The sequence below is a fragment of the Gekko japonicus genome, unplaced genomic scaffold (genome assembly GCF_001447785.1).
Source record: "Gekko japonicus isolate JY-2015 unplaced genomic scaffold, Gekko_japonicus_V1.1 scaffold1612, whole genome shotgun sequence".
NCBI classification, from domain to species: domain Eukaryota; kingdom Metazoa; phylum Chordata; class Lepidosauria; order Squamata; family Gekkonidae; genus Gekko; species Gekko japonicus.
In genome coordinates, this window is record NW_015168097.1 from 132,208 (window position 1) to 158,092 (window position 25,885).

General features: G+C 47.5%; 1 protein-coding gene across 1 annotated transcript in view; it reads right to left on the bottom strand.

Annotated features, from left to right (window-relative positions):
- Positions 1-25,885, bottom strand: part of MYO1F (myosin IF) — a 106,245-nt gene that overhangs the window by 55,278 nt on the left and 25,082 nt on the right. Inside the window, exons 2-4 of the mRNA XM_015414755.1 lie at positions 15,620-15,757; positions 4,686-4,775; positions 1,628-1,722 (exon numbers count right to left, since the gene is read on the bottom strand). Of these exons, the coding sequence (XP_015270241.1) occupies positions 1,628-1,722; positions 4,686-4,775; positions 15,620-15,757 (323 nt within the window). The remainder of the gene's footprint in view (positions 1-1,627; positions 1,723-4,685; positions 4,776-15,619; positions 15,758-25,885) is intronic.

Below are 25,885 nucleotides of genomic sequence, written 5' to 3' on the forward strand. Positions count from 1 at the left end.
AATGGCCTCGTGGTTTTCCCAATTTTCTTCAGTTTAAGTCTGAATTTTGCAATCTCATGATTATGTCCATACCCATGCACATAAATTAATATAGAGAGAGATGGAGCTGCGGCTTAGCTCTAGAGCATCTGCTTGCCCTTAGGTGGTTTTGGGTTCAACCCCTGGCATCTCCAGTTTGGTGTAGTGGTTAAGTGCGTGGACTCTAATCTGGGAGCTGCGGCTTAGCTCTAGAGCATCTGCTTGCCCTTAGGTGGTTTTGGGTTCAACCCCTGGCATCTCCAGTTTGGTGTAGTGGTTAAGTGCGCGGACTCTAATCTGGGAGAACCGGGTTTGATTCCCCACTCCTCCACTTGCACCTGGCTGGATGACCTTGGGCAAGCCGTAGTTCTGGCACAGCTGTTCTTGAAAAAGAGCCTTTTCTGTCAGAGCTCTCTGAGACCCAAATACAGGATGTCTGTTGTGGGGAGGAGTGAGGGAAAGGAGTTTGTAAGCCGCTCTGAGACTCCTCTGGGTAGTGAAGGGTGGGGTATGAATCCAATCTCTTCTTCTTCTACTTCTTCTCCTCCTCCTCCTCATCCTCCAGTTAAAAGGATTGGGTAGTAGACTTTTATTATGCATTTATCATATATGTTTTTATCATGCATGTTTTTCTATCACATCGTAGGATTTTATCGTGCATGTTTTAAATCATTAGCCACATTAGTGGGCCTTGTGGGGGCAGAAAGGCGGGGTATAAATTTTGTGAAATAAATGGATGAATAGGTTCTATGAATGACCTGAGAACTTGGAGAATTCTACCAATCTGAGCAGATAGGACTGACCTGGATAGACCAACGGTCTATCTGAGGATAAGGCAGCTCCACGTACGTATGTGTACTTGTGGGATGCGGCAGGAGTTGTAAATACCCAAGGGTCCCTGTTTCATAGAATCATATAGAATCACAGAGCTGGAAGGGACCTCCAGGGTCATCTAGTCCACCCCCCTGTACAATGCAGGAAATTCACAAATACTTTCCTCCCACACCCCAGTGACCCCCTGTTCCACGCCCAGAAGATGACAAAAAACAAAAAAAAACCAACCCTTCAGGATCCCTGGCCAAACTGGCCTGAAGAAAAATTGCTTCCTGACCCCAAAGTGGCAATCAGGATTTCCCTGGGGTTGTAAGAAAGGGCCACAAGAACTAAGCACAGAGGCAACCCTTCCTGCCCTCCCTCTCATGATCTGCCTAAGTTCACACAAACAGTTGCTGTCAGATGGCCAGCTATTTAGCCTCTGCTTGAAAACCTCCCAAGAAGGAGAAAACCCACCACCTCATAAAAGTGCTGCTGAAGTGCGCATCAGAGGCCACCCTTAATCCACCATCCTCCCAGCCATTCACGATTCCACTTACCTGATAATGACTTTGACTGGGAACATATTTCTAAAGCTAAATACCAGTTAATGATTTATGGTTAAAAACTACTTCTATGCTGTTATTTTAACTTTCATTCATAATGTCGTTCATCATTGAATTGTATGTTATACGCCACTGTTTGGAACCTTGTTAATGTTATTAAATTTTTGTTAATGTTAACATGCTGTAAAATATTTTCAATAAACGAGTTTTTGTGGGGAAAAAAAACTTACCTGATAATGACACACTGGTTTTCCCCATCGATGAGCATGTTGCGGTACATGTTGTCCGTCAGCGCGTAGATGTGGGGTGGGTTTTCATACTGAGCCTAGAACATAACCAGAGACGAACAATCAGGGCTGAAAGAAAAATTCGAAATGATTCGCTAAGAAAGCCTGAATGGCCACCGTCTCTCTCCTTTTACATATTATATGCTTCTATGAGGTTTTGCAGAATACTTCCTAGTTTTGTGCGCTGTGGCAGAGGCAAGCCCATGCTGTTTACTCCTTTGGCTTTGTGTGTTTGTGGCCCATTCTGCATCTAGCATTCGCTCCATTGTTTTACCAAATCCACACTGGAACGGAAAAAGATGTGGCTCAAAACCACATTCAGATACCCCAGGCCAACGCCGTACTGACTGCAGAGTCCCCCCCATCCCGAATGGCCATAAACGGCCATAAAGCTATGCAGACAGTACCATAAAACCAAGAGATCAAAGGAAGTGAAACCGGCACGCAGTGCGGAGGCTACCATAAAATCCGACAATCAAGGAAAGAGAGTGGTATGCAATGTGGAGGGGAATTTCTGTTCCCACGTGGGTTTGGTAAAACAGCAGAGCAAATACTGGATGCAGAACGGGCCTTAGAGGCATCATTTACAGACTTCCCAGCGTATCTTCAAGTCATGAGGGACAGAAACGTGACAGCATTTTTTAAAAAGGAGAGCTGGGGTAATATAAGGTCTGTATCCACCACCAATGCTCCCTCTAAGCTGTGGAGTCTTGTGAGCAAAAATTCTACTTTGTGAGCTACTGGCATTGAAGTTGTGAGCGAGCGATTGGGCTGCTGCATCGATTAGTTTGCTCTGGAGCCATCCCTCCTGAGTTGAGACAAAAATGTGTGAGCCAGAGGCTAAAAGACTGTGAGCTAGCTCACACTAACGCGGCTTAGAGGGAACATTGTCCACCACCCCATTTTGTTACTTTGATATTCGCCACGATTTTACAAGGACAGACTAAGAACCCCCTGCAAAACAAAAGCCTCTCTTCTCCTGGGGACGTTTCTGTCTCCTCCCCAGGACAGAAAGGCATCCAGAATGTTGCTGACTCATCAGTTACATCAAGTTCTGGAAAATGGCCCCCCTATTAAAGACACAGCAGGGTGTTGTTTTTTTAAAAAAACTAATTTTTAACATTTTAAAATTTTAATAACAACAGGCAACAGGAACCACATTAGAGGATTCTTCTCCATTCTCTCTCACGAAGAGGGAATCAATCCTCTTCCTTGAAGAGACGCCTTCTCCTTTCTCCCCCCCCCCGCCCCCGGCCCGGCTCTTCAAGGTTCAGCTTCCTGTCATGAATTCCTTGTTAAAAACATATTTTATGTTAAAAACAATTTCCCCCTTTCAAAACGTTTGCTTTTTATTCCCATGCAACAAAGATCAGTTCACGGGCAGAAAATGGCCACTTTGGAGGGAGGACTGAAGTCCCGCTGAAGCCCCTCCCCTCCCCAAACCCCGCCCTCAGGCTCCACCCCCAGAATCTCCAGGTGTTCCCCAACCCGGAGCTGGCAACCCCGTCCCTTAACCCAGATGAGGGAGAGTGTGTTGCTCTCCAGGTGGAGAACAACTTTTATGAAGTGCATAGTGTGCTATTATAACATCCTTGTCAGGTACATATATTCAGTACATTCAGTTTAACAATAACATTCGGTTCATTCAGTTCAACAACTGCCAGTCAATTTTGCATCAGTATTTTAAAAGTTGTTGTTAAAAACAATTTCCCCCTTTCAAAACGTTTGCTTTTTATTCCCATGCAACAAAGATCAGTTCACGGGCAGAAAATGGCCACTTTGGAGGGAGGACTGAAGTCCCGCTGAAGCCCCTCCCCTCCCCAAACCCCGCCCTCAGGCTCCACCCCCAGAATCTCCAGGTGTTCCCCAACCCGGAGCTGGCAACCCCGTCCCTTAACCCAGATGAGGGAGAGTGTGTTGCTCTCCAGGTGGAGAACAACTTTTATGAAGTGCATAGTGTGCTATTATAACATCCTTGTCAGGTACATATATTCAGTACATTCAGTTTAACAATAACATTCGGTTCATTCAGTTCAACAACTGCCAGTCAATTTTGCATCAGTATTTTAAAAGTTGTGTTGATGCTTATTGCCGGTCCTACAAAAGACACATTGTGCAGGCTTGAGAATGACAGGAGCGCTCCGTCCATGAATCTTAGCTGCACAATGTGTCTTTTGTAGGACCGGCAATAAGCATCAACACAACTATAAATGAAAGCTCCCCCCCCCCCCTTTTGGGAAGACTTCGTGCAAGTAGAAGCGGGCTTGTAATTCTGGAAACTCCCGTTGGGGCTTGACTTTTAAAATACTGATGCAAAATTGACTGGCAGTTGTTAAACTGAATGAACTGAATGTTTTTGTTAAACTGAATGTACTGAATATACGTACCTGACAAGGATGTTATAATAGCACACTGTGCACTTTACAGAATGATAGTTATAAACAGAACACGTTAATGTACAAACGTTTCTTGCAGTGTATATTTATTCGTTACTTGACTCTCCTAACACTGCAGCTCGGGTTGCTTCAACCCCCAGGTGGGGACAGGAGATCTCCAGACGGCTGCGATGGGTTCGCCTGGAGAAAATGGCTGCTCTGGAAGGGGCCATATATGGGGATTATACCCTGCTGCGGTCCCTCCCAATGATCCCTCTAAGCTGTGGAGTCTTGTGAGCAACAATCCTACTTTGTGAGCTACAAGCATCAAAGTTACGAGCAAGCGATTTGGCTACTGCATAAAATAGTTTGTTCTGGAGCCATCCCTTCCTGAGCGAAGACAAAAATGTGTGAGCTGGAGGCTAAAAAACTGTGAGCTGCCTCACACTAACTCAGCTTAGAGGGAACACTGGTCCCTCCCCTCCCCAAACTCCGCCTTCTCCAGGTCCCTCTCCGAAAATCTCGAGGAATCCACCATCCCAGAGGCAGCAACCCCAACAAAGAGTGACCTGTCAGCCAGCGCCTTCCTTTCTACTCCTTCCGCCTCCCTTCGAGAGTTTCCTTACCGCTCCTTGGTATAGTTCAACTTCCCGGTCAGTGAAGTAGGGCATCTGTTTAAAGGGGTTGACAGAGATCAGGACCGGTCCGATGTAGGTCTGAACATCACTTGTTAAGACTGATAGTCGTGTCATCCTTGCATTGAGAGATACAGACGCACACAGCTCCCGTGGGAATCTGCCACCTAGACTGCTTCCACTCAGAGGTTCCATTCTGATTCAGCTTCCAAACTTGAGCACTTTTTTTGGGGGGGGGGGACAATCCACATGACGTCAAACTCTAATCATCTTTTCCCATCATACTCATTCCCACATTGGTCTGTGCCAGTCTTTTAAAACAGAGTGCGGTCCGAGAGCATTATCATGTCATCTGAATGGAAAGGTTTGCATTTTCAAAGGGTTAGCCCCAGGGGCATAGCCAGAAATTTTTAGTTGGTGGGGCATGGGGAAATTTTGGGGGGGGCACCCTGGCTGGGTCTGCTGCTCCTCTTGCAGCAGCAGAAGAAGCAGTTCGGGCTCCGCTGCAACTTCTAGACCTCCTCTAGTCCTTTTGATTGGAGAGACTTTTCTGTTGGGCTGCTTTTCTGTGTAAGACGGGGAGGGGATCTCTCACTCTCTCTCTTTTGCATTTTGCATTTTTATTTTTTGCAATTTTCGTTCACTTTATTTGCATGTTTAAAAACCTATTTATTTTTTGGGTCCCGAAAACCCCTGAAAACTAGACTGACCGTTCCCTGACTGTGCCTGGGGTAAATATGGAAACCGCATACACATCTTACATTTTAAAAATATTTTTTTGAAATATTTTGTCTGAGGAGGCGGTGCTCATCTGTGGGGTGGCATTGCCCTCAAAGGCCTCCCATGGCATGGGCCTGGTTTGCCCACACCAGCATCATTTCCATTCTGTCAGCTGCTCTCAGCCACCATTTCCCCCACCATGTAATTGAAGGGATCTTTGAAGGCTTCCTTGCGCCTTGGTGTTTAGTCATGCCGGCCACATGACCACAGAAACGTCTTCGGACAGCGCTGGCTCTTCGGCTTTGAAACGGAGATGAGCACCGCAACCCTAGAGTCGGACTCGACTGGCTTTCGAACAAGGGAACCTTTACCTTTTACCTTGAAGGCTTATAACAAAAGTTGGTAATTTGTATAGAGCTATACCTGTAGCAATGACTGGTTTTTTTAACAACAGAGGGCCTTTTAAAAGCCTTCCAAAAGGTGGTGTGCCAGAGAGAAAACGCCGAGAAAATGGCGGCTGTGAGGGAATGAGGGAGGGAAGTGTGCTGAAAACTCACACATGGGGTGCGTTCAGACGGGGCATTTCTGCCGGCATAAACTGCACTGGTTGGAACTGGTGCAGTTTATGCCGGCAGAAACACGATCACACTTTCCTCCATCTTCCGGATCCCTCCGTTGGACGCCCGCTCACACGCTGCGGGTGTCGGCGTTGTTTTTTTTTTTAAAGCACAGTTTGAGCATGCGCATAGGCAGCCATTCAGAGAATGGCGATCTTTGCGCATGCTCAAACCCCCCCATTACATTTAAACTTTAAAGGTAAGCACTTACCTTTAAAGTTTAAAGCCCAACCTGGCCTCCCTGTAGTCCCGGACTCCTCCGGGAAGTTAAACTAAGGGCTTTTTAAAAAACAAACAAACGCTCAGGGCGAAGCTTCGCCCGAGGCAGATGTGCCCCGTCTGAACGCCGGTGAGTACAACGGTTGGAACCGGCACCCTAACCGATATAAAGCCCCCGTCTGAACGCACCCATGGAGTCACATGACTCTGCATTCACTATGGCAACGAAAGAAACACGGAGATTCCTGACCCTGATGGAAGCAGCTCTAAAGTGGGGATTTAGATCTCTGTGAAACTTCATGTCTTCTTTCAAAACCTGAGATACCATGTAGGTTTCCCAGCCTCCAGGTGAACCTGGAAATCACCCGGGATTATAACTGCTGTCCAGACAACAGAAATAAGTACCCCTGGAGAAAATGAAGGGTGAACTCTACAGCATTATTCCCCACTGAGGTCCCTCCCCTTCACAAAACCCACCCTCCAAAGGGTCCATCCCCCAAATCTTCAGGAGTTTCCCAACCCCGAATTGGCAACCCTATGAGACGCTCTTGGAGATCACGGGATACGACGGACTGGAGTGCCATTTGGTGTAGGGATGGCCCTGATTGGGCACTGAGGTTATTGAAAAGAGGGCCTCTGGGCACACGCAGAGTGCTTTGCATTTGGTGGTGGAAAGTGCCGGCAAACTGCAGCCGATTTATGGCGACTCCACAGGGTTTTCAAGGCAAGAGACGTTGAGGAGATTTGCCATGTCCTGCCTTCCTGTAGCAACCCAGGACTTCTTTGGTGGTCTCCCATCTAAGTGCAAACGAGAGCTGACCCTGCTTAGCTTTTCAGATCTGAGAATAACAGGGCTGTTCAAGTTAGGGTGCTTTGCTCTTACTACTGAATAATCACTACGGGCTGCTGTTCCTGGGAGGAAGGGCTTCCGAGGTTTAATTTTCTGGTAGTGTTTAGTGCTGAACATTTGATGAAACTCTGCCTGGAAGAAAGGACAGGAGGGAAGAGATTGGGAAAGACCAGCAACACGGATTGTACCTCTCCTTCCACTGGGGCATCTACATAATGATGCCTTATACCGAATCAGACTCTTGGTCTATTAAACTGGGTCCTGTCTCCTGACTGGGAGTGTCTCTTTCTTTGGGGTGTCAAGTGGGGGGGGGGCTTTCACATCACCTTCAACTCGATCCTTTTTTAAAGTAGAGATGCCATGGACTGAAATCGGGACCTTCTGCACGTGAAGCAGACGCACTACCACTGAGCCACAGTCCTCTCAATGCCGGTTATACAATTTTGCCATCTATTGTGTGCAAATAGGCACCCGGAGGTAACGAATACCAGATATTAAGGGTATCTCTTTGTTTTATTTTGCTCGAAAAACCAAAACAAATCTCTGAAATAATTTTATTCCTTCCTTAAAGAAGAAGAAGAAGAGGAGGAGATTGGATTTATACCCTGCCCTTCACTACCCAAAGGTGTCTCAGAGCAGCTTACAAGCTCCTTTCCCTTCCCCTTCCCACAACAGACACCCTGTGAGTAGGTGGGGCTGAGAGAACTCTTGACAGAAACTGCTCTTTTTCCAAGAACAGCTGTGCCAGAGTTATGGCTTGCCCAAGGTCATCCAGCCAGGTGCAAGTGGAGGAGTGGGGAATCAAACCCGGTTCTCCCAGATTAGAGTCCGCGCACTTCACCACTACACCAAACTGGCTCTCAAAGTAATCAACTCCAGGTTGGGAAATTTCTGGAGATTTCAGAGTAGCTGAAATGAAGCTGCCTTGTACCAACTTGGTGTAGTGGTTAAGAGAGCTGACCCTAATCTGGGAGAACCGGGTTTGATTCCCCACTCCTCCTCCACATGCAGCTGCTGGTGTGACCATGGGTCAGTCACAAGTTCTCTCAGAGCTGTTCTCTCATGAGCAGTTCTCAAGAGAGCTCTCTCAGCCCCAACTACCTCACAGGGTGTCTGTTGTGGGGAAGGGAAGGGGAAAGAGATTGTAAGCTGCTCTGAGACTCCTTCAGGTAGTGAAGGGCGTGGTATAAAACTCTCTCTTCTATAGGTGTGGGTTTGGGTTGGGGAGGGCTCGGGGGGGTATAATGCCACACAGTCCACCCTCCAAAGCAGCTGGCTATTTTATCCAGAGGAACTGATGTCTGCCGTCTGGAGTTCAGTGGCAATTCTGGGAGATCTCCAGGCCCCACCTGGAGTTTGGCAACCCCACCACCTCCACCTAAACTGGTGAAACCCAATTCAGGGGGAGATGTTGGGAGGATTAAGAGATTTCTGGTAAAAAGTGTTTGTGTGTGTGAATAATATTGACTCACTCCTGAAATGCAGAACTATTTCTCAGCAGCAGCAGACATTGGGGGGTGGGGAGGCGGGCGCTTTACAGAAAACTTAAAAGGAAGATAGATTTCCGGTTTGTGTATATTTTTGTTCTCCAAAGTAAAAGAACAGAACTGCTCTGGATAGACCAGCTCCAGCATAGCCAAAGACGAATGTGACCCTGTGTGAAAAACTGCTGATTCCGTCGGATTCAAAAGCGACATCGACTTCTCTGACGCATTGCACTTGTACGAGAGATTTCTATGCCAGAGGCTGTCAACCTTTTGAACCTGGGGGCAACTTTGGGATTCTGATGCGGAGTGGCAGAGGCAGCCAGAAAATGGCCGCTGCAGGGGGTGGAGACAGCCACAAAATGGCCTGCACAATAGGCGGGGCCAACCATAAAATGTCAGGGAGTGAGGTTGTGTGGTACCTAGAACAAATTTAGAGTTCAGTGGCACCTTAAAGACCAACAAAGGTTTATTCAAGGTATGAGCTTTCGTATGCAAAGCACACTTTTTCAAAGACACTGGAATGGGAGGTAAGGTTCAAACTTATAGACGAGCTGGACAGCAAATGAAGAAGAGGAGGAGGAGGAGATTGGATTTATACCCCGCCCTTCACTACCCAAAGGAGTCTCAGAGCGGCTTACAAACTCCTTTCCCTTCCCCTCCCCACGACAGACACCCTGAGAGGTAGGTGGGGCTGAGAGAGCTCTGACAGCCGATAGCTAGCAATCCAAAACAGTTCAGTGAAGCCTGAGCGGTGGGTGTTGCCTTCTGACACACTTCCGGTGATGTCAGGGGGTGTGGCACATGCAAATGAGGTATGCTAATGAGTTGTGCTAATGAGCTCCTGCACCTCTTTTTCTACGAAATGACCCCTGAGCTAGGGGTTACACTAACTCTGAGCTAGAATGCAGGAAGCCTTGGGTTCAGATCTCCCTAGGTGGTCTTCAGCAACTCACCTTCCCTCCCACCTCTTTCTGCAGTGTGGGGGCCAATTATACTAGCTTACCTTGCAGGACTTGTCTGAAGAATGATTGAGTGTGTGCGGTGGATCCAAAACTCTCAAAAGCACCATATATAAAAACAGTAGAGAGCCAGTTTGGTGTCGTGGTTAGGAGCGCAGACTCTAAGCTGGGAGAGCTGGGTTTGATTCCCCACTCTTCCACATGCAGCTTCTGGTGTGACCTTGGGCAAGCCGTAGTTCTGACAAGAGCTGTCCTTGAAAAAGAGCAGTTTCTATCAAGAGCTCTCTCAGTCCCACCCACCTCACAGGGTGTCTGTTGTGGGGAGGGGAAGGGAAAGGAGATTGTGAGCCGCTCTGAGACTCCTTCGGGTAGTGAAGGGCGGGGTATAAATCCAATCTCTTCTTCTTCTTCTCTTCTCGCTTGCAACTTTAATGCTGGTAGCTCACGACATAGAATTTTTGCTCACAAGACTCCACAACTTAGAGGGAGCATTGCTTGTGAAGGCATCTCTTTATGGGCACTGGAAAATGCTGCCCGTGGGCTCTTCGGCTTTTGCTTTTCTGATGCGCTTTTAAGGAGTTTTTCAGTACTTTGGTGAGGGTGAATTTCAGGGCATCAGCGTGTAATGGCTGAAGGGGGGGGAGATTGAGAGACTCGCTGCTTCTCAGATTTCACCCAAGAACGGTCCTCTTCTTGTTGTTGTTGTCACTGTTATATTACGAAGGATCCGAGTTGGGTTCCAACTGAAACTGTGACGAAGCACTTGGTGCCACAGAATGTGATGCTTCAGGGACACAGCCTGACGAGGCGCTCTCTGCTTTGCACCACTTTCCGAAGCCGTAGGGCTCCTAGGGACACGGGCTCCGTGTGGTCTCTGAGTCAGTGGGGAAAGCACCTTTTTGCTAATGCCTTGGCCCTGAGTCAGTGGGGAGAGCAACCTCTGAGGATGACTCACCTTCCCGGCTGCCTGCAATGTGATTTCTTCTAGCTGGGCTTGAAGAGCCCATCCCCCCCCCCCATGGATGCCCAAAACAGAACAACAGAGAAACCACGCTGGGTAGGTTGCCAACCTCCAGAGTGACAAGTGATCTCCAGACCACAGAGATCAACGGCCATGTCAGAGGGAAGATCCTGTTTAGTTTAATTCATTTATGTTATTTATAGCCCGCCTTTCTCACTTGGACTCGAGGCAGGTTGCACAGAGCAAATCAACAAAATCAACATACGGGACATTCAATAAGCACTGCAATAGGATTAGGGTTGTAGAGCCAACCAGAAGTTTAAGCAAAGCACAAGTGGCAAATTAAATGATGTGACATTCCGTCGTAGGATCCTAGTTTTTTCAGGAGTGGCCAGACTTGCTTAATGTAAGAGCCACATAGAACAAACGTCAGGTGTTTGAGAGACGCAGGATATGAATAGATATTACACATTTTTACTGGGAAATCATGCAAATTTGCTTTTTTAAAAACATTGAATGAGACTGCCAAAAATAATATCAAAAGCGGTAAAAGCAGATATTGATAATATCTCTTTGTCCGCTGATATTTGTTTGCTAATAATATTTCGCTTCCCCAGCCGCCCTGCCGGGAGCCACATAGTATGTGTGAAAGAGCCACAGTTTGGCCACCCCTGGTCTAGCTCCAAATGACCAAAGCAACAGAACAAAAAGCTGTAGAAAACTGCTACTCATCCCAAGAGAAACATTTCAAAAGTTCTAGAAGTGATAAGCTCCGACGGGCTTTAGAATTTTCGACTTTGCCCGTCGGACCTTATCACTTATAGTACTATAAGGAACAATTCCTGGTGAAAATGTGATTTCTTAGATTCAGTTTAGTTTATTGTAATTAGCCATTGGCCGTTGTTGTTGTTGTTCAGTCGCACAGTCGAGTCCGACTCTTTGCGACCCCATGGACCAGCTCCCTCCAGGCCCTCCGGTCTTCTGCCATCCTCTGAAGTTTGCTCAACTTCATGTTCGTTTAGTCTTTTGTTAGTAACAATAAATTCTTCAGCTTCTTCTGTGTTCAAAGAAAATGTGATTTCTTAGATTCAGTTTAGTTTATTGTAATTAGCCATTGGCCGTTACAAGATTACAAAACACAAATTGTGAACATGATTTCTTAGAATTGCATTCAATGCTGGATAAAAGATAGAAGAAGACACACTTTTGAAATTTACGGTCCTTGTTCAGATGAAGTCTTCATGAAACAAATAACTGCTCCGGAAAACTTTGTCAACAATCATCATTATTATGGACCTCTCTTGCACTTTATTTCTAATTACATGATTTCTAATTACAACCATTGTTAGAATTATATTGTTTCTCTTGGAATGAGTAGTGTTTTTCTACAGCTTTTTGTCCTTGTTGCTTTGGTCACCCTGGTCTAGGTCCCACCCCTACCCAAGCCCCTCCCTCCCCAGGCTCCGCCCCCAAAATCTCCAGCCATTTCCCTACCCAGAGCTGGCAAACCTGCATCTAGAGCACTAAAATGGCATTAAACATTGTACACCTTTAAGAGGAAGAACCCGAATGGAGAATTTCACACCAGGGAGCAGCAAAAAAAAAAAAAATGAAATGGCAATTCTTCAACTCGAAATGGCAGATCTGAGAAATGTGGTGACCTCTCTATCGTGTGGGTGGGCAGGCGCCCGTCACATCTGAAGGCGCGGCGTGCGTCGCACTCAGGAAACGGGTGGCCAGAGACAAATATTTGTCACCGAAACTGGCCGACAAGATGGCACGAGGTCTCAGCACTCAGCTGGGCCACCCAAATTTGGAAAGGATGAGGTCAGAGGAAGAGCTGAGATGAACGCCGCCACAAACCACAAGCACCCTGAACGGAAGCACAATGAGCCGGGAGCGTGAAGCAAGATCTGGGCTATTCCTGTACAGCCATCCCCTCCCTTGTTACCATCGTAGCCGTAAAGTGGAAAAAGGAGAACTCGAACCTCAGAAACAAACCCGGGGGTGGGATTTGAATGTCAGATGGAGAGACGCTGAGGGCCCTCCCTAGTCACAAGGAGAGCCTACGGAAAGGCCTTCTGACTTGGAGCGACGCTCGAGCCCAGCATCCTGTTTCGATCTGTGGGCGGGAAGATATTTCTGGGGAGTTCATTAGTAGGACGTGGAGGCTAAATCCCGTCCCCCTGGTTTGACCTTAGCATTTTCTACTTAGAGGTACACTGCAGCTGAACGGAGAGGTTCCATTTAGCTTTCTCGGCTGGCAGATTAGCAGCTGTCACTACATTTTGTGGCTACGCATTCCATGTTAATCGCCTGTCGCATGAAGGAATTACTTCCTTAAACGGCTGCCAATCAATGTTTTTGAGTGACACCCCTCCACGATAGTCTTATATTATGATACAGAAGATTCCTCTGTTTTCACACACAAATGTGGTTCATAAAGGCAACATTTTATGGACGTGTATTTATATATATATCCTCTTCCTTGTTCAAATCTAGTTCAGGGATGGTGATGTTAAAAAGCTGGTGCAGCTCACTGGCTAAGAGACTGAATTATATACCAGGCAGTCTAGGTTCAACTCTTGCTAAGTGGGACATCGAGGGTTGCCCCTGGCTTGAGAAATGTTTGGAGATTTGGAGGAAATGGCGGGGGAAGGTGGAGTATGGAAAGAGAGGAAGCACCAGGCTTCTTTGATGTCACTCCCATCAAAATTCAAATTTTAAATTTCCTGCCTCGTATCGTTCAACCTAAAAAAAACACAACCCTCTTAAAATTGTCTTCAGGTTGCCCTGAGTCGATGAGAAAAATCCAGTCTGAAGGCAAACCCCTTTATCAACCCCCAATGATCCTCTGACGTTTTAGTGTCTTTATAGACAACTGTTAATCAGTCTCAGACTCTATGGTAAGCCATACAGTCTTTATGGTATATCATAGGAGAAATGGAAATCCTTGAGCCACCACTCTCTTTAGCCACTGTAGGACTTCCTTTTCTTCAAGGCTCTATGGGTCCTCCAGGGGAAAGGATCTCTGTAGTCCAGAGATCCACGGTAATGAGGATAATCATTTACTTGCTGGGGATGGGAGATCTCCCTCCCCCAGCAGGTCTTGTCCTCCAGCACTCTGGCAGCCAGAAGGAGAGAGAAAAAAAATCACTGTCAGACCTCTCTAGGAATCACCAAAACTCTATGGTTTTACCATAGAGGGGTTTTTTTTTTGGCAATTCCTAGAGAGGCATGACATCACTTCTGGCGATTACTGGAAATCATATCATGCCATCACTGAGTTATCACCTCACATCCTTACCCTACCCAGTTAGGGTTGCCAGTCCGAGCCTGGCAACTTGTGGAAGGGGGGGGCATGGTGTGGAGCACTGTTGCCACCAGAGCAATGATGTCACTAGACTGCTGGTTGGAGCCAGCTATCACGAGCATGCGGCTCAGATACTACAGCAATCACACTACCTACCAATCTGCTCCTGAGCCCAATTCAAGATGCCGATTTTGTTCTTCAAAGCCCTATGTGGCTTGGGATCGGGTATCCAAAGTACCATCTTCTCCTGTATTTTCCTGCCTGGGGATTAAGATCACAGGGAAAGGCCTTCCTGACTGTCCAAGGACCAAAGAAGCTTGTCTGGTGGGTACGCAGGAGAGGGTGTTTTGGGTGGCAGTCCCAGGAGGTGGGCCTGCCCACCTCACTTTCAGACTTTGGGAGGCAGAGGAAGACGGTTTTGTTTAGGACGGCAGTTGATCAGCTTGGCTTTTTTCAAACTGGCAGTCGTAGTTTGTGATTTTAATTAATGCATGGCTTAAAATGCTAGCCTGATCTCGTCAGATCTCAGAAGCGATGCAGGGTCCACCCTGGTTAGTACATGGATGGGAGACCACCAAGGAAGTCCTGGGTTGCTACGCAGAGGCAGGCAAAGGCAAGTCTGCTGCCATTTGACGGCATTTCACACACACACACACACACACACACACACACCAATGCTCCCTCTAAGCTGTGGAGTCTTGTGAGCAAAAATTCTACTTTGTGAGCTACGGGCATTAAAGTTGTGAGCGAGCTATTTGGCTACTGCCTAAATTAGTTTGCTCTGGAGCCCTCCTTCCTGAGCTGAGGCAAAAATGTGTGAGCAGGAGGCTAAGAAACTGTGAGCTAGCTCACACTAACTCAGCTTAGAGCAGTGGTGGCGAACCTATGGCACGGATGCCAGAGCGGGCACTCAGCGCCCTGTCTGTGGGCACGCGTGCCATCGCCCCAGCCAGGCCCAGACCATCATTAAAGTGTCGAATTCTCTGCCAAATAATTTGGGATTGCTTTCCTTCCTTTGTTTGGATCATCTTAAGTTAATGTATGTTGTTTTTTCTAAAGTAAAACCTCAGTATTCAGGTTAAATTGTCGTGTTGGCACTTTGCGATAAATAAGTGGGTTTTGGGTCGCAGTTTGGGCACTTGGGCTCTAAAAGGTTCGCCATCACTGGCTTAGAGGGAACATTGAAACACACCCATTTTATGCACGTTTTACGTTTTGTTCTGTTTATATTGTAAGCTGCCATGAGTTTCGGAGAGTAGAAGAAAGAGAGAGAGAGAGATTGGATTTATACCCTGCTCTTCACTACCCAAAGGAGTCTCAGAGCGGCTTACAATCTCCTTCCCCTTCCTCTCTCCACAACAGACACCCTGTGAGGTAGGTGGGGCTGAGAGAGCTCTTTCCAGAGCTGCCCTTGAGAGGACAGAACTTATGACTGACCCAAGGTCACACCAGCAGCTGCATGTGGAGGAGCGGGGAAGCACACCCCGTTCTCACGGCTTAGAGTCCGTGCTCGTAACCACTACACCAAACTGGCTCTCAGTAGAAAGGTAGCTAATTAATATTTTAAATCAATAAATAAAATATACAAATATGCCTGAGGTTCTTGGGCCTCCCTCTCCCCTTAAAAACACTTTGTCTGAGCCTCAGCCCCTCCCGTCCTGCCGTATGGGAAGAATATTCTGGACCTACCTTACAGGGCTGTTTTCAAAGACTACCAACCAATTCTGGGTTGAGATTGAAGAGTTTTGGATGTTCAAGCATGACCGGGATTTTCATTACATTTTTTTGGGAAAGGATACAAAGATATAGTCATCCATGAAACGCTTCTTCAGGTTTTCAACAATGGCATCTTCGTGGATTTTGGAGAGAAGGACCATGTCGTCCACTCCGCTCTGTTTGACGTTGTGGCTCTGCCAATGGAACCGCTCCTTGCTGCCCTGTGGGGACAGGATGGGGAGAGAGAGAGAGAGAGAAAAAGAGAGAGAGAGAGAGAGAGAGAGAGAGAGAGAGAGAGAGAGAACTGTTCTGTAAGAAATGGAGAGCTTGAATATTGAGTCAGTATGGCGGCTATGGAGTCAGAGGTCCTTTCCACATTTGCCTGCCATTCCAGATTTTCTCAGTGTTTGAGCTGAGGCAATTTAAGTCCAGGACAAAACAGCATCCAAATAACCCAGGTCAACAGCAGGCTGAAGCCAGGCTGACCAATGAAGGGAGGTGATGCACCGTGTTTCCCCGAAAATAAGACACTGTCTTATATTTATTTTTTCTCAAGAAGACACACTAGGGCTTATACCACAAATGCATAGAAATCCTGCTAGGGCTTATTTTTGGGGTAGGTCTTATTTTCGGGGAAACAGGTAATACAGAATGGGGGGGGACCCGTAATAAAAAGAAGGTTGAACTCGATTTTAGTGCAGAATGGGGAGAAAAACCTGGATTAAAAAGAAGGTTGGATTCAGTTTTAGTGCAGAATTGCTTGCAGGACACCGTGGTGAACATGGATTACAAGGAGAATGCGGAAGGGGCCAAACAGAGAGAGAGAGAGAGAGAGCTCTAAGGCAACTGCCTTTCAGACTGAAGAATATCCAGTAACCAACTCTGGCGTCTCCTATAGGTTCTTTAAACCTTAAACACCCACAATCAAATAAAAAAGGGGACACAGTCTTTAATAATTAGAGGACTGGTAGCATATCAGCAATATGCTCCCTAAAGGCCTCTGATTTGGAAACCTGTTAGACCAGGGGGTCCCTGATATTTTTTAGCTTGTGAGAACCACTTCTGACACAGTGTGGTGGGCGGAGCCACAATATGGCTGCCACATAGGGTTGCCAAGTCCCTTGGACCTGCCGTCAGGGGATGGGGGGTGGACTTACAAGGAGCAGGGAGGCATGCCGAAAAATGCCGAAAATAAGTGCCACGTACCTACATGACCCGGAAGTGACGCAGGCATGTCAGGGACGTCGGGAGGCGACGTTCCGGTTTTTAGGCCAAACTCTATGGTAGAATTAGCTTCTACCTTAGAGTTTGGCCCAAAAACCAGAGTGTCACCCCTGATGTCCTCGATGTGCCTACATCACTTCCAGGTCATGTAGGCACATAACTTATAATTTCAGCATTCTTCCCTGTTTGGGAGGGTAATTTGGAGGGGGTGGGGGAGGGTCTGGCATCCTACTGCCACAAAATGGCTGTCATGGAAGGTGGAGGCAGACACAAAATGCTCCTGGCATGTAGTAATTTAGTTAAAAGATTTCTCATCCAACCTTTCCCTCAAATTGAAGTTTAGCAAAAATAAAGGTAAGTTGCCTCAGTGTTAAGTCGCTTGCTTAACAAAGCAGTCGGAGAGTGATTCAGCAAGAACACAACTTTATTCTTCAACTCGAACACAACTCCAACACGGATCAACATCTGATAGCCAGAACAGCCTTTACATTGCAGCTGTCCTGCTTTTAAACATTCCCGGCTAATATAGCCACACCCACTGTACACATACCAACCAATAAGGTTGTTCACATAAGGGACCAATCACGGCCGTTCCCGCTCAGGGAGCTAACTGCTAAGTGATTGGCTTGTTACTTCCTGGGCTAGCAATACCATTGGATGACTTTGGATCCTAGCCCAGGATGAAGCTTAACATTGCTTTTCAATGAGATGTTTCACATACATTCTGCATTCCATGGCAGCTATGGAATACACTACACTCAGAAACTGGAGGTTCCACTTAAGGACCAGCAAAAAGGAAGTGTTTCTTCACATCATTATTCTATGGAACTCACTTGCCAGGGCAAGTCCCTGGCTTAGGTTACTTTAACAGAGGACTACTGGCCTAGTCTCCATGTTCAGAGGCAGTGCACTGTGGCTCAGGGTAACAGTGAGGAAGGCCGATTGGCCTCCACGCTGTGTGTCTCAAAGACATCTTCCCGGCTGCTGTCAGAAGCTGCCCTAGATGGACCCTTAATCTGATCTGATCCTGTAAATGCAGTTCTTTCCTTCTCATGTGCCTGACTGTCCAAGGATCAAAGATATCACAGCTAACAGTCGTAGATAGATCTGTCCTCTGTTATTCTGGTGAATCCTTCTGAGACGCAAAACCTAAGCTAGGGCCCATCATGTGACAAGAAGTTCCATAAATTACCGGCACCACAGGCTAATTCATTTTTATTTTTTTGTCATTCCTCAGCCTACAATTGATCAATTTCCCTGGACGACACAATAATATGACAGAGGGAGACAAATGTCTCTCCTGTAATTCATGCATTTTTATCAGCCCGCTTGCATGCACGTTGAATAATGCACTTGTGATCCACATTCAAAGCACTTTGCAACTGGATTTTACCGTATGAGACAGCAAAATCCACTTACAAGCGATTGCAAACATGCATTGAAAGTGGACTGAAAGTGCGAAATACCGCACACAGTGCAGAAGGCCCAGTCCTACTTTCTTCATTAGAAAAAAATCCCATTCGCTATGCTGTTTGCAATTCCTGCCACTAAAACAACCACTACCACAACGCTCTTGCACAGATTGATGACGCGGCCGCTTTGGAATACAGTTCCATTCTCCAGCTGCAAAAACAGTATTGGACGTCTAGAACAGCAGAAGAAAAGGGCAACTGAAAAGATCAAGGGGTTGTGACCAATGCTCCATCTAAGCTTTGGAGTCTTGTGAGCAAAAGTTGTACTTTGTGAGCTACTGACATTAAAGCTGTGTGAGAGAGATTTGGCTATTGCATAAATAAGGCCCCGGTCACACGGGAGGTTTAGGCCCGGAAGAGGGACAGATCGAGGGCGCAGCAAACGGGCGCAATCACACCACAACATCTGGGAAGTGGCGCGCACCCGTCCCCGATCCGGCCCTTCAGGCCGAAAATGCACATTAAAAAAGAACCTACAAAATGGTAGGACCTACCTGAAATGGCGCAGCAAGCGCGGCTGTGAGATCATCGGCGCGCCCGTCTTCAGGAGCAATCGAGGCTCGAACTGCGCATGCGCACACATGCGCAGCCGGCTGCCTCGCTCTCCCTTCCGTGGCTTCCCCCCGGCATCTGATCGTGCCGGGGAGCAACTGCGCGGCGGCTCAGGGGATCTGTCTGATCCCGCCGCCGCGTGTGTCTTTTGGTGTGGCTCTAAAAAGCCGCACTTTGGCTGCATCATTTCCTCCCGTGTGGCCGGGGCCTAAGTTTGCTCTGGAGCTGTCCTTCCTGAGCTAAGACAAAACTGTGTGAGCCGGAGGCTAAAAAACTGTGAGCTGGTTCACACTAAGCTTAGAGGGAACATAGGTTGTGACGCCTCCCCTACCCAGAGAAAAGGCTACAGAATCAACAACGGCCACTGGCTCAAATGGATTTAAAAGGGAGTTCAAGCGATTTATGAAGGGTATGGCTATGATTTAGTCTTGACCTGGATGGCCCAGGCTAGTTCAATTGACAGATCTCAGATCTAAATAGGCTCATCCCTGGTTCATATTTGGATGGGAGACACCCAAGGAAGTCCAGAGTTGGCAAACCGCCTCTGAACACCTCTTGCCTTATGCCGGCTGAGATTTGATGGCACACTTTCCACCTCTGCCACATAGCTATGATTGGCACTTAGCCACAACAGCTGAATGGGACCTCTGATGGCTGAGTCTGAATTGGCTTTTCCCTCTGTCGTTTTCCCAGATGCACGTTAGAACAGAAATTCCCCTCTGCATCGCAGGCTGCTTTCACTTCCTTTGATCACTGGATTTTATGGTACCTTCTGCATAGATTTATGGCTGTTTTATGGCCGTTCAGGGGTGACTTTGCCGTCAGTATGGCATTGGCCCAGCCCGAGGTATTTGAATTTGGTTCTGAGCTGCACTTTTTCCTCCCAGTTGAGAAAATGTGGAACAAATGCTAGGTGCAGAATCGCCCTGAGTTCAGAGGCAGAATTCGATAGTCAGACACTGGGCAGCAGTCAGAAGGGGAGGTCTGTAATGTCTTTGGGCCCCCTGCTTGTCGGCTTCCCCATAAGCACTGCTGGAAACAGGAGGTTGGAGGATGTAGATGGACTATTGGCCTGATCTAGCCAGCAGGGTGACTCTGATACTCTTCCACTGATTGATGGCAATGAGTGGATTGCCCCCCCCCAAAAAAAGAGGGGTGAGATGGAGAATATCTCTGGAGGATGAGGAGAGAAAAGAAGGGACCCAGAGAGATGGATGAAGGCAGAAACCCAAGACCCTCAGAAAACGAGGAGCCCACAGGGCCACGCGGCTTTGGTTCGGCTTCTGAAGCCAAGGATCGGGAGTGGCAGTTAGGGCTCTTCTTGGTATTAGGCAGAGGTAAACAATCCACAATAATAACACACAATCTCAAGACAGTCTGGTAAGAAAAAATATATATATACAGATGCGTGCTAGATTAGGGCTGCCAAATGCCCCCGGGGGGCGGATTTCCCCCCGCTTTCAAGCCCTGATTCCCGCTCCCGCGGAACCGGGGCCCAGGGGAAACCCCACCCCCGCGTGCGCGTCACCCGGAAGTGACGTCGCACGCTGGGGGCGGGGCCACGCCATTTGAGGGGGAAACTCTTTGTTTTCCCCTCAGATGGCATGGCCCCGCCCCCAGCATGCGACGTCACTTTCAGGTGACGCGCGCGTGCAGCAGACGCCAACCGGGAGCCCCCCGCTCCCGGCCAATTGACATTTGGCAACCCTATGCTAGATGCCCACAGAATAATACAATAACAAGGGAGACTAGATTAAAGCCATAACACCATTTAGTGTCAAGTAATGAAAAACACACTCATTCCTTCATAGAAAAAATACAAACGTTAATAAAATTGCACATAGCTGTCTGCTCCAAACTCTCTCAGTCAATATCATTCTGACAATCCTGTATTCTCAAAAGCAGTCTGCTCCAAATTCAATCTCTCTTTCAACACGTCTGGCAGGACCTGTTGGGGACAAATCCATGCTAACTTCTCTGGATCACCAAGTGGTCTTTTAGATGCTCACAGACTGATCCCTTTAAAATCTGTTCCCGCATCTTCCTTGGGACAGAGGTCAGACTGACTGGCCTGTAGTTTCCTGGGTCATCCTTCCTCCCTTTTATGAAAATTAGGATAACATCTGTCTTCTTCCAGGCTTGTGGCACATCTCCCATCCTCCAAACCGTCTGGAAGATGATAGACAAAGGCTCTGCAAATTCTCCAGAAAGTCCTTTGAGCACTCTTGGGTGCATACAATCTGGTCTGGGGGGATTTATACTAATTCAGTGCAGCCAGGTGCTTCTCAACTACCTGTCTGTCCATGTCAACCATCAGCCTAGATACCGTGCCTTGTATCTGTATACATTTTTTCATATTAGGCAGAGGTAGCCAGCCTGCCATTTCTCTTCTGGCTGTCCCGGATACTTAGGGCAGGTTGGCGAAATACCAACCCCCGCCCCTCTTCTGCTACACAGGGCAAGGCAGAAGGCAGGCCCCATCTCGGTCTCCCCTGTTCCTGGCGCTTCGTTTCTCCATTTCCATCTTGGCTGCCTTCCAAATTACCCGGGTGAGAAATAAAGGAAACAAAGTTGTGTGTCTCCATAGCCAGTGAAGCAATGTCCAAAGGCCCCATACAGTGGATCCCTGTTGTTAAAAACAGTTCTCTTACAAGCCTAAAGGGTATTCGCACAGCATGGGTTACCCTGTAAGGGAGTTCTGGAGGCACAAGTCACAAAGGAAAGTGGGCAAGAGGCAACGGTTCCCTCTAATTCCCCCCCACTTAGTGGAGCCGTTCACACCCTGAGCAGAAGCGAACTGCTGTAATCTTCAAATGGGCAAGGCACTGCGCGGCTCCAGAGTGCTGCTGAGCGGGGCTTCCTGTGTTAATGAGCGGCTGCTCACGTGCACAGCTTAGAGCACGGGTGTCAAACATGCGGCCCAGGGGCCGGATCAGGCCCCCGGAGGGCTTCTCTCTGGCCCGCAGTGGAACTGGCTGTCTTCTGCTTCTTCTTCCAGTTCTGCTGCTGCTGCGTCATCGTAGGTTTGCAGCTTACAGATACACACCTGAACGGCATACTTGAGATTGCAACAGCACAGGCGTTTTGATGCAATAATTCAGAGCAAGAGGTGTCACTTATCAGACGCTGTTAAATACACAAAATATTGCAAGAGTGCTAATGTTGTAAGCATGTTTTTATTTTAAGTTAACAAAAAAAACCCTTTGTGTTTGTGTCCTTTATAAAGTTGCTATCTCCGGTACCTGGCATTACATTTTATGACACACGTGGCCAGGCCCAACAGGGTCCCATTTATGTCAGATCTGCCCCTTATAACAAATGAGTTCGACACCCCTGGCTTAGTGGGAACACTGGCCCAGGGGGATTCTCCATGCATTTCATTTCCCTGCAGAAGAGAAGCTCCCACTGGGGCTCTTCCATCCCTTAAGAGAAGAAGAAGAGATTGGATTTATACCCCGCCCTTCACTACCCAAAGGAGTCTCAGAGCAGCTTACAATCTCCTTTCCCTTCCCCTTCTCACAACAGACACCCTGTGAGGTAAAAGAAGAAGAGATTGGATTTATACCCCGCCCTTCACTACCCAAAGGTGTCTCAGAGCAGCTTACAATCTCCTTTCCCTTCCCCTCCCCACAACAGACACCCTGTGAGGTAGGCAGGGCTGAGAGAACTCTTTCAGAAACTGCTCTTTTTCAAGGACAGCTGTGCCAGAACTATGGCTTGCCCAAGGTCATCCAGCAGGTGCAAGTCGAGGGGTGGGGAATCAACCCCGGTTCTCCCAGATTAGAGTCCGTGCACTTAACCACTACACCAAACTGGCTCTCCACACGCCAATATGTGAGCACAGACTCATTGGGCAGAAGAGAAGGGGACCTTAATTCCTATTTGAGATAGGTGGAGACAGTATAGATGCATTACAGGATGTGCAAAATCGGTGTGTGGGGAGGTTTGGAAAGAATACAGCTGGCAAGCAATAAAAGGGCCTTTTGCTTTTAAGCTGACTGCAGGGCCTACTGGTACTAAAGAGGGGGCTATGGATCCACAAGGGTTAAGCTGACACTAAATATTATGAAAATACAAAATTTATTCAGGTGTACACATTTTAAACCAAATGCGTTTTGGCCCCTCAAAGGGCCTTCCTCAGTGGTCACAATTCCAATTACAAATTTGACATACATTCAAAACCTTTTTTTACATAAGATGTTAAATACACATACAGTATAAGACCAGATGTTGTTTCCTAAATACTTCTGTATTTGTTTATTATTATTCTATAAGATGGGCCTCCAGTCTAGCCAATTAAAGTCCACCAATCATTCTGGTAGCACAAACCTGCGTGAGTTGAATGTATGTCACTCCATCCTGTACAAATTTGGTTCAGTTGCACAGCACTAACCCATCTATGTATGAATGTTGAGAAGTTTTTTTATGTCTGAATGGTATGTTTTTAATGAGTCTAAGTTTTAAAATGTGTACACCTGAATAAATTTTGTATTTTCATAATATTTAGTGTCAGCTTAACCCTTGTGGATCCATAGCAACTTTTGGGGTTGAGTTTTCTCCCTCCCCAACAAGCCATCCTGTAGAATCTGGGGCCGGCTGGATCAAGGGCAAAGCCCTGGGAGCTTTCAAACCCGGGGGGTTTTAAATTTTTGGGGGGGGGGGGTCGGGTCGGGTGGGAAGATCCAAGTCTGGCTGCAGCCCAGAAGGAAAGAAGGGCAGGTTCATACACTTGATGTTGTGACTTCAAACTCTCACAGGAGAAATAATTCTTATCTCATTCACGGTTGCCTTTCTCCAGGGGGTTGGCTGGAGATCTCCTGCTTTGGAGGGTGGACTCTATGGCATTATACCTTGCTGAGGCCCCTCCTCTCCCCAAACCCCACCTTCCCGGGGCTCCACCCCCAAATCTCCAAGTATTTCCCAACCCAGAGCTGGCAACCCTAATATCATTAAAGCCACTTAAGAACATAAGAACATAAGAGAAGCCAATGTTGGATCAGGCCAACACTCTATCACACAGTGGCCAAAAATACCAGGTGCCATCAGGAGGTCCAGCAGTGGGGCCAGGACATTAGATGACTCCCACTGTTGACCCCACCCCCAAGCACCAAGCAGACAGAGCATCACTTGCCCCAGAGTCCCTATCTATACCTTGTGGCTAATAGCCCCTGATGGACCTCTGCTCCATATGCTTATCTAATTCCCTCTTGAAGCTGTGCATGCTTGTAGCTGCCACCACCTTCTGTGGCAGTGAATTCGATGTGTTAATCACTCTTTGGGTGAAGAAGGACTTCCTTCTATCCGTTCTAACCCGACTGCTCAGCAATTTCATGGAGTGCCCACGAGTTCTTGTCTTGTGAGAATCATGTCACCCCTCAGCCGTCGTTTCTCCAAGCTAAAGAGACCCAAATGCTTTAACCTTTCTTCATAGGGAAAGTGTTCCAACCCTTTTATCATTCTAGTTGCCCTTTTCTGCACTTTTCCCAAAGCTATAATATCCTTTTTAAGGTGTAGTGACCAGAACTGTGCACAGTATTCCAAATGAGGATTTATATAGGGGCATTATGATATTGGCTGATCTGTTTTCAATACAGATCTCTTAGGGTTGGAGCCTCCCAGAACTCCTTCTAGGAGATCTTTTCATCTCCCCTGATAGCTCAGGCTGGCTTCTTTAGTGGCCGCAAGGCCCATAGCTAAATGAGACATACTACTTGGATGTCTCTGTACACCTCTGATGGCTACCCAGGAACCTAGCTATTCTTGCCATCTGTTTTTATGATAATTTCATGAATAGATGTGGCTGACTGCATCGGAGCAGCAAAATGCGGGCAGCGTAGTCAATATTAAGTCATTTTTAAAATGCATGTGCCTGTGCAGGTGCAAAGAGGGGCATGAAGTGGAAACGATTCTGTGCTTGGCAATAAGGCTTTTTTAATGCTCCAATCATGTCCCTAAGGATGTGTGCCTGTTCTTTAGTAACTGAGAAGATAAAGGCTGCGGTCACACTGGAGGCTTGCCGCGATCTGGGTATGCCTCTAATTGCACCGGTTAAAAGTGTTGCAGGGCAGACCAACCAGACAGCACACCCCAGGGTGATTTCCCTGCGCGCTCGTCTGGTGGTCAGGCATTCAAATTACTGCAGCACCTCAGCCACGGAGCGCGCTTCCCGGCCATTTTTGTTTCAATGCAGGCAGGTGCATGCACATATGCACATATAGATAGCAACTCCAAGAAACCCCCACAAAAACCCAGTGGCAGCAATGGATCTGTGGCTCCAGACTTCTCTTCCGGGTTCCTTTCGCAGAAGGACAGTTCAGACATCCAGGAAAGCAGAGTGGAAGTGCTGGCATCCATAAACACCGGACTTTCCCTGGTGCTGGATTACTCAGCTTCCAAAGTGGGGCAACACGAGGTGCCGATGGCTGGGGCACAGAAGGCAGAAGTCCATCAGTGGCTATTAGCCACAAGGTATAGAATCATAGAATGTTAGAATTGGAAGGGAACTTGCAGGTCATCTAGTCCAACCCCCTGCACTCTGCAGGAGCATACCCGAAAGACAGCCCTATAACACACCCGAAAGATGGTCATCCAGCCTCCGCTTGAAAACATCCAGTGAAGGAGCATCCACCACCTCCTGAGGCAGACTGTTCCACTGCTCAACCACTCTTACCACTCTTACAGTTAGGAAGTTTCTCCTGATATTTAGCCGGTAATGACTCCCTTGTAATTTCCACCCATTCCACTCCGGTCTTGCAATTCAGAGCATGAGATAACAGGTCTGCTCCATCTTCTACATGACAGTCCTTCAAATACTTGAAGACTGCAATCGTGTCCCCTCTAAGCCTTTTCTTTCCCAGGCTAAACAAACCCAACTCTTACAGCCTTTCCTCATAAGACTTGGATCCCAACCCTCTCACCATCCTGGTTGCCCTCTTCTGGTATAGATAGGAACTCTCAGGCTGGGGCAAGGGATGCTCAGTATTCTTGGTGCTTGGGGGGGGGACAGTGGGGGGGCTCCTAGTGCCCTGGCCCCACTGCTGGACCTCCTGATGGCACCTGGTATTTTTGGCCACTGTGTGACGGGGGATTTACAACGGTATA